We start from the raw sequence: 9,216 nt of genomic DNA on the forward strand, positions 1-9,216 counted from the left end.
AGTCGACATTTGGAGGTGAATTTTAGGGAGGTTCTCCGGTTGAGCTTTGGGAAGAAGGAATCTCTTCAGTTGCCTTTGTATAAACCGTTTTGGGGGCTGTTGGGATTGTGAATTGTCGATTGAGATCTTTGATCAATCTTGGGGGAATGACAACCAGTGTCACTTTACGGATGGGCAAATGAGAACGATTTCCCCTAGGCAATGTATTTCCTCTATTGAGAGGTGTACAACCTGTGAGGGTTTTATCAGCATTTGAGTGTGGGTATGGGAGAGAGAGTGTTTGGGTAGCTGGTCTAGAAGGGTGGCCCACTGTAGAGTGATTATTAAGGGGCTTTGATGTCAGGGTATAATTACCCAAATCTGGGTTAAAATGGAGATCAGAGATGCTACTCGATTTGGGAGGGGGGGCATTAGCCAAATTGCAGGTGGGCTATATCTCCTCCCCTTGATTCTAACCCACCTTTTCCCCTTTACCATTACACGCGCCTTTAATCCCAAGGAAGGGATCTTTGGTCAATGTTGTATTGGCATAGAAGTGCCTTTTTAGCCCAGAGATTCGAGAGCTTGCACTGGTGTGTGTTTGGCTTGTGGGTTGTAGATGATGGGCCACTGTGGATCATGCCCAAATTTTGTGGCCTCTGAAGTCCAGATTTGGCATCATTGTAAGAGTGCCCAGTGGGCCCCATGGAATCTGTAATTTGAGCTTTGTGGAGTTGCTTTCTTGGGCCCCATGGCATCTACTGAATAATTATGTTTAGGATTCCGGTTACCGGAATCTAAGTCTGAAAAACTTTTTGGGTCGAGGAACTTACCTAAGGAGGCATCAAACCTCTTTACCTGGGGGTTGCTTAGGGTGTCCTTATGGGTTTGGCGTCTGTGTTTTGAGAAGGTGACTGTGCGCCATTCAGAGATCTGCTCCTTTGGGTTGTCCTTACCGTTGGTGCCGCCGGTGAGCTTTCCTTGAGTGACTGGTGTTAGGAATTCGCAGCTTCTCAGGGTATGGCCAATTCTCCCACACCCTGTACACAGAACCCCTTCCCCTTCATAAACTAGTGCCTGGTTGTGGGTGCTGATAATGACTTTTGTTGTCACCGGGATATCAAGAGGAACCTGGACACAAATTCTGGCATATCTTCCTCTTAGGGTGGAGGAAGTGCAGGTATCAATCTTCAGGAGTTTGCCCACTTTATTGTCTGCTTGTTCCAGAATGGTTGTGTCATAGAATTTCGTTGGCAGTTGTGAGTGTTTGATCCATACTGCCATTATGGCAAGCTTGGATGCTGCCGGAACAAAATTTGGCTCCCATCTACGGATTGACAGGAAGTGCCCTGCTACATACCAAGGTCCCTCACTTAGAACCTTACTCGTGCTCTTCTCTGTATTGAATTTTGCGATGAACAACTCCCATCCTAGATCAATTAGGGTAAGGGGTTCTTCTAGTTTCCATAGACCGGAGAGCTTGGCCTTGAATAGGTGGTGTGAGATTTTTTCCCCAAACAATTTGATGATCAAGGAGTCTTTCAAGGTTTATAGAGTCTAATTTTATCCTCGATAGATAGAGGGATTGGTATGTTTCCCAGATTTAGTTCGAAAGCTTGCGTAAGACCACTGGATTGTGGCAGGTCATAGCTTGTTGAGGACGCAAGATTCTTGTCCAGTAGGACTTCTTTGAAGGAGATTAGTTCTGATTTGTCTTCCTCCATAACATTGGTTGACAGCATTTGTGGTATATTTGGAAGTTCCGGTGACTTTCCGATGGAGGGGGTCGCTGGAGGGGTAGGGATATGGCCATGCCTGGTTGGCTAAGGGTTAGTGTTTAGTTAGAAAGATGTTGGTCTTTCTCTTTCTTAAGTAGTTTTGGAGTGCTGGATACCTAACCTGATAAACGTAAAGATATTATCTCTACCAACTTTTATACCTTCCAAAACATAAATTAGTGTTCATATAGACAATTCTAAGATGCATAAAATTGTAAAATCGAAGACTTTGCCTATTCACTAAGTTAACTTTTAGTAGAATACACAATTAAGAATTATAGGAAAGATAGGAGTTACTAGAAAAAGGTAAAGTTAAGTAGGAAAAAGAATTTAAATTGAACTTAACGATTTTATATTGGATAATAAAAATAAAATTCAAAAGTATACAAACTAAAGAAGGCCAGACTTTATTTGAGAATAGAATCGTTTCAAAAAATTTGTAAGTAGTTCTATCTTTGAAACCTAAAGATATTTGTACATTGCACGAATATAGAGACTAGTAATTTAATCAATAATGTATGTTAAAATATTGTTATGTACTCACTAAAAGTATTTGCACACTACAATCAAGTAATAGGTGGTAGTATGCAAACTGTGAAATCTTTTGTCTATAACTTAAAATTAATATATACAAACGTCTCTATAACAACATCCCTATATAACTCTTTATTATAAAAGTCAAACTTTTCCGGAATTAAATTTTATATTATGTTATAATATATGTTCTATATAACAAAACAAAACTGTTATAGAAAGGTTTGACTAGCACAATCATCTCTTTTACATTTTTCTTTCGTTCATATTCTAAAAAGAGCCGCACTTCAAATTAATTAAAGAAGGAATTTTGGAAAGGATTTGGTTATTTGTGGGACACTCGGCAATAAATATTCACAAAAAATAAATTACAAGAGTCGAAAAGGAGAATTGAATGTATTAGAAAAGAAAAGCTCCATTCATATCATTTTTGAACTCTACCTAAGTACGTCGAATTCTTACTTAGTACTATATAAATAAAAACCAATTTATGATTTATTTATTTTTTAATACAAAAATGCAACTCGTGGAGCTCATTGACTGATACATAATACATGTTGATTGGATGATAAAAGTAAATATATCTGAGTTGAGAAAAGACGTAAGTCCATAAAGTTTTTAGGTACTTAAATATATTAAAACTTTTAATTTAATAAAAGTGAACATTACTTCAAGCTAACACAAGGAAAAGAATGACAAGTGTTTTTGCAATAGAGGGATTAGGAGTATAATATGGTAAAGCTAGACCAATACTTTTGGCTGAATAATTACAAGAAAAGAAAAAAGAATAAAAGAAAGTAGACTAGTCTCTTCGACTCTAAAAAAACTCTTAAACTTTACAGGGTGTAAAAAAAAGGAAAGAGTAGATTATAGTATCATTCTTGTATTCTCTTATCTAATAATTGTAATAATATTATTGTCGTATATTCTTATCCTTTAGATTTTTATTACGACTTATTGTTTCTCTTGTTTTGATTTTCTTAATATTTTATTATTGTTACTGTTATTTTTTTCATGACTTCTTGACTACTATAATTTATTTTGATTAGTGTTGAGTTTATGCTTTCCTTGAGCTGAATGTCTATCGAAAACATCATCTCTATCTGCACAAGGTAGAGATAAGATCTGCATACATACTATACTTTCATACTCCACTTGTGAAATTACATAAGGTTTGCTGTTGTTGTTACTTACTTTCTTTTTATGTATGTTATTTATTTATCCTTAATTACACTATTTTATATGAATGATATGTCCAATATGGTTTTTCCTTTTTATTCTACTTATTAAGATTTCTTTATTCTTAGTTTAACTCTAGGGCCCCACCTCTTCTTCCTCTCTTTTATTATTATGCCTTACTTTATGAGCAACTTTTTTTGTTAGGTAACTTAAATTGATTTTACTTAGCATATAAATTCTCTCTTTTTAATGACACGAAATTTATTTCTATATTGGAGTATAATTTGAACAATATCTTCTAGTATTGGATTTTTTTAAAAAATAAACTGGCTTGATTTATAGTTGTTTTGAGTTTCTTATCATAGATTAAACATTAAAGGTTTTGCGTTGAAAATAATTGTCTAATAATACGACAATTAACGTTGAAATATTAACCCAAGAATAATAAAGGTAAATTAATTTAGTAAAACTAAGAATATATAGTAATTAAGCTACTATTTAAGCAATTTTTTTAGTTGGAGGCGCTCTTTCATGAAACTTTATTTTTGTTTGCAATTTTTGTAGAATATATTTAAAATTTGCTTTGTGAGTGAAAGAGCTAATTCGAATTAACCATAAACTAAATGAATCGACCAATCTTTCCTATTCGGTGTAGCTAGTAGTAGGTATATTATATGCATAAAATAGTGGTACTTGCAACCTTCAAATTCCGAATCCGTCTCTGTATATAAAAGTAACCATTCAAGGAGAGTCAACATATATTACATATCGATATATAAAAAAAATTACCTACCTACACAATGCATTTTTCCTGCGAAGGGTGTCAGTTCTATAAGGTGGCTCCGCCACGGGATATGTCTAATATAACATATTTAAGAGTATTTTTAATATATTTTACATATCTTCAATTAAAACCTATAAAATTTTATATTTCTTAATTTTATGCTAAATAAATTAAGATATATAAAATAAAACAAATAGAATACATATCTTAAATGAATATTAAGAGGGGAAAAAAAGGATAACAACAAGTCATAGTTTACTTGCAACTCAATGCGGGAGGAAGGCGCAGACGTACGAGACGGCTTTTGGAATATGCTATCCATCAAATCATTATCATATTCATATATTCACCCATCACCTACTTCCATTGTATTTAATTTTTTGTTTTTGTTTTCCATTTAAATTTTTTATTATTCTGCGATTACGGGTTAAGCCATAGAATCAACAATTGATGTTTGTATTAAGGTAGAATTGATTACATTACATCGCTAGAGATACGATCCTTCTCCTCTGAATACTGTATTGACGCGAAATACTTTATGTATGCGGCTGTCCGTTCTTCATTTGAAATTCCATATTCTCAAAATAATATATATATATATATATATATATATATATATATATATATATATATATATATATATATGTTATATATAAAAATTATACAAATTTTATATAATTTTTCGGCTACAAAATATATTTTTTCTGACTCGGCTAGAAGAGATAAAACCCCTAAAAACTGGTTATTTTATTTCTTCAAAACATATGGATAGTTTTGGCTACTTTTCCAAATAATTCATTTCTAATTAAAACCCAAACACACTCCTATTTTTTTCATCTCCTTCTGCTCTACCGCTTACTTTTCCTCTTTGGAAAGGAAAAGACTCAAAAATTCTAAAATCTCAAGCTTAGCAGACTCAAATTTCGTAATTCAGCTGTAAGTTGCTATTTCATATTTTTGTTTGAATTTTACTCTTTTGCCTTTTATAGAATATAGTAGCTCATACATCAATATCAGGTTATGTATATCGTCTAGTATTTTTTTTTTTCTCTGGGTTTATATCGTTTATTCATTGTATAAGCAACAACTTTAGCTGTGGGTATTGTTCTTCTCCTTTTCTTTGAATTTTAGAGTAGTAATTTTAGGGATCTTCTTCTGTTTCTTCTTTTTTTGCGATCTCTCTACAAGAATAAAGGGAATTTCTCTCTTTTCTAGGCAATCCTTTTTCAAGAGTAAAGAGAGTTTTTTTTTTGGGTGGGCTAATCCTCTGTATAATTCTGGTAGTTGATATTTGTCAAATTTTTAGCTTTGTTCATCAGCTTAATTATAATATGAATATATTTTAGATAATTAAGCAAAAAGCTTATTAGAAGGTTATGCTGTAATCCTCATGTTCCACTTTTATGTGCTTAAATTTGACTGCTTTGTCCATTATTTGAGCTAAACTTCAATTGGAAAATCAACAACTGTTTAAATAATTTCTTGTTACACTTAAAATGATATCAAAATTATGGGCTAAATATGCTTGAATTGATTTAAAGATGGCTTCTAGTATTAGAATTCTCCCCCGAGGCTTTGTCTAGTGGTAAGAGTGCTAACTCGTGATGTGTGGGTTAGACACACGTCACGGGTTCAAATCCGACAGTAGATAAAAGCCTAATATTTAAGTGGAGAAGGGCTCGTTACCCACTGAGTTTAAAACCGTGTGCCACTAGCCGATAGAGATTTCTCGGTTATAAAAATAAAATTGGATTAGAATGTGGTGAGTTAAACCTCAGGTCAAGGCATGGGAATTTCTCAATGCTGAACTATGCATGGAATTTATTGGTTCAGAAATTACTCATTTTTATTATACGATGTGTGTATATAGGGAGGCTTATGATCATGTTGTTGTTTAGTTGCATGTTTATTTACGAGGAATTGATTAGTAGAGTAAAGATGGACCTTTCAGGGATATTGACATGATAAACGCTCAATTGGGGTAGAGTATTACCTAGCCTTCCTTCCTCAATTAATGAGATAAATTAGCGGCTAATTCCTTTTCCTATTTGCCAGCATTACTAAATGAGCTGAATGCTGATCACATGGTAAATTATTAAGGTTGAAGTCCTTTATTTGTTCGCGAAAAGCAGGTATTTATTAAAGGTCTAGCAGAGGGGATAACTCAAAAAACATAAGGCAGAAGCCATCAGCTTGAAAGAACGAACTACACATGGAAAAGAGTAAGCACTAGTCTACCTATATCTAACTCGCTATCTCATTTTTCAGATTTCAGACAGAGTTTTTAATGTGATTACAATGATTGTCGTATATGTTTGTTCGTTGGTGACATATTCTGAGATCAAGATAGTCAAGAAATCGTTACTGAGCGATGAAATGTTCCTGGATTGAATTTTGTACAGTTGTTTGCAATTTTGCGTCATGATTGTTTTTTAGGATATGTACGTTTTAAGGAAAATTTTGTATTTACCGTCCAAATTCTTGTGAACATAGAATTTCACGGTGAAGGATATTTTGTAGTCATAATTAATTGGGCATCTGGGTCTGGCAGGTGCTACTCTTGAAAGCGGAGAGGGCAGAAATAGCGTTGAACTCGTGAAATCGGTCTCTGACAAACAGCTTGACCTTTTGAGGCCATCAGCTCGGTATTATTCAGTATCTAAAGGTAACCATTTTCTATACCTTTCTCGGCCTTTTGCCTAAGATCAAATTTAGTATCTGTTTTTATGGGTTAAAGGTAACCATTTTCTTTACCTTTTGGGAGAACATGACTATTTTAGCTTCTTTTATCCAAGAGGCAGCATTTGCGTTTAGCTCACAGATTGAGTGCTCATTTTCTAAATGCATGACCCGTATGTTAGGATCATTTTCTTATAAAATTTTGCCGTGGAGTGAAACTTATTTATTCTAGATTCGGAAATAAGAACAACAAAAAGGTATTGATGCTGTTTTCTCACACTCCCCAGCAAATAAATGCGGAAATGCTTTAGGACATTTTGATGGACGTTAGAATACATCTTAATCTTTTCCTGTCACAAGTTTTATCTTCATTCAGTTACTTCTTAGAGGCCTTTTATGTTTCTTTCTTAGTGTAAGGATAAAATATTTTGATACATGTTTCATAAGAAAACTATTCTGATACATGTTTTCCCCTGCTTAAGCTTTTAAGTTTTTTGTTCCGTCTCTCTCTCTCTCTCTCTCTCTCTCTCTCTCTATGTGTGTGTGTGTGTGCGCGCGTCCATTAGTATTGTTCATAGGTTTACTTTCCCATTTGTTTGGGCTGTGGGACGGCGTAGAATCTTTTCCAACTGTCCTTAATTCTGTGGTATCTGTTGTAAACAATGAAGGCATCTATTATTGTAAATTCCCTTCAACTTTATTCAGTCTTCGTTACATCTACCAATTATCTGTCCGCACTGGTCACAAAAAGATGAAGTGAGAAAAGCAAACCGAAATTCTGAGTTGGATACTTGTGATTATAGGACAAAGAGGTGATGCAGAAGATCGTGATAAGGGAAAGTATACATTGATTAGAGATGTAGAGGACCTTCAAACAGGGTTCTATGATAAACCTCTTCCTTGCTTTGGTTGTGGAGTCGGATGGTTTTCGTAAGTACTGTTATACGTCTCGTTTACTATCTCTCATTCTCTTTCCTCTTCTTCCTTTAGATCTGATTGTTTATAATTGTTTACCAATAGATTTCTACTGGGATTTCTATGCCCGTTGTTGTGGTATTATGCTACAATACTGTATTTCGGAAACTACTACCGCAAGGATCCTAGAGAACGTGCCGGACTTGCTGCATCTGCTATTGCTGTAAGTTGATTCCCACCCCCTCCCCTCCCCCCCTGCTAAAACGTCAAAACAGTGGATCAATCAAAAGACGGGAAAAGGAAACGCATTACATTGCATTTCTCTACCTTTCTGGTTTTCTGTGACGGAAGGGAGCCTTGGCGTAACTAATAAAGTTACTGTCTGGTCACGTGTTCGAGCCGTGGAAACAGCCTCTTGCAGAAGTGCAGGGTAAGGCTACGTCCAATATACCCTTGTGGTCCAGCCCTTCCCGGGACCCCGCGCATAGCAAGAGCTTAGTGCACCGGGCTGTCTTTTTTCTGGTTTTCTGTGACAATTCAAAAGTCGTTTGCTTCTTTTTATATTATTTAACAGTGTTAACAGTCCTAACAACGTTTAGAATTTACATTCTTATGCAGGCGATGGCGTGTTCTGTTGTGTTGCTAATAATCATAGCAGTAAAACTCTTCTTGTAGCTTCCGTTATGCTAGCTCCATACGAGCTGTATCTATTGTGACCAAGATGTCAGAATTTGCTGTTGCTTGTTTTGTAGTCAAGTGAAAAGACACATCTCGAGTCTAAATTCTCCAATTGTAAATGCTCTACGAGAAGAAAAAACATCTTATACAGAACTATATACGTGAAAATGTATACCTGCTTAGGTATTCCATCAAGATTATTATTGAAATTCCTCTTGTTTGTATACATGTTTTTCCATGTTAAGAGTGCAACAATAATATTATGGATTTATGTGCAGGACAAGTTAAACAGACTTCTAATTGTGTCTGTTTTTTAGAAAAGAAAGAGGTTATCCATATTGCTGCAGTGTCTCATACATTAGGACCTCTGAATTGGCTCTAAATTGCTACCACTATGTTACTCGCATTGTTTATATTTTGTTCGACCAAGTTCTAAAATCTGGTTCTTTTAGGTTTTATATAAGCTGTAAGTAGGGGTGTTCATAAAAATCCGAAAACCCGAACCAAGCCGAAAACCAAACCAAACCGACCAAAAAAACCGATACTTTTTTGGTTTGGTTTGGTTTTGGTTTTGAAATTTAAAAACTGATCAAATTTGGTTTGGATTTGGTTTTAATTAAAAAAAATCGAACCAAATCGAATATAGGAGTAGCTATTTTAAATTTATTATTACACTTATATATATGTATA

General features: G+C 34.7%; 1 protein-coding gene and 1 non-coding gene across 2 annotated transcripts; both read left to right on the plus strand.

The window, feature by feature from the left end:
• The first annotated feature begins 5,012 nt into the window (after positions 1-5,012).
• LOC104233719 (uncharacterized) lies at positions 5,013-8,819 on the plus strand. Its single transcript, XM_009787157.2, has 6 exons — positions 5,013-5,190; positions 6,387-6,476; positions 6,806-6,919; positions 7,737-7,863; positions 7,954-8,071; positions 8,467-8,819. The coding sequence occupies exons 2-6, from the start codon at positions 6,467-6,469 to the stop codon at positions 8,521-8,523; spliced, it is 426 nt and encodes a 141-aa protein (XP_009785459.1). The 5' UTR covers positions 5,013-5,190; positions 6,387-6,466; the 3' UTR covers positions 8,524-8,819.
• On the plus strand, positions 6,933-7,125 carry LOC138874280 (U2 spliceosomal RNA). The gene has a single exon (XR_011401321.1). It is a non-coding gene; the product is annotated as a U2 spliceosomal RNA (small nuclear RNA).
• Positions 8,820-9,216: the final 397 nt, after the last annotated feature.

The sequence above is a fragment of the Nicotiana sylvestris genome, chromosome 7 (assembly GCF_000393655.2).
Source record: "Nicotiana sylvestris chromosome 7, ASM39365v2, whole genome shotgun sequence".
In the NCBI taxonomy this organism is placed as follows: Eukaryota; Viridiplantae; Streptophyta; class Magnoliopsida; order Solanales; family Solanaceae; genus Nicotiana; species Nicotiana sylvestris.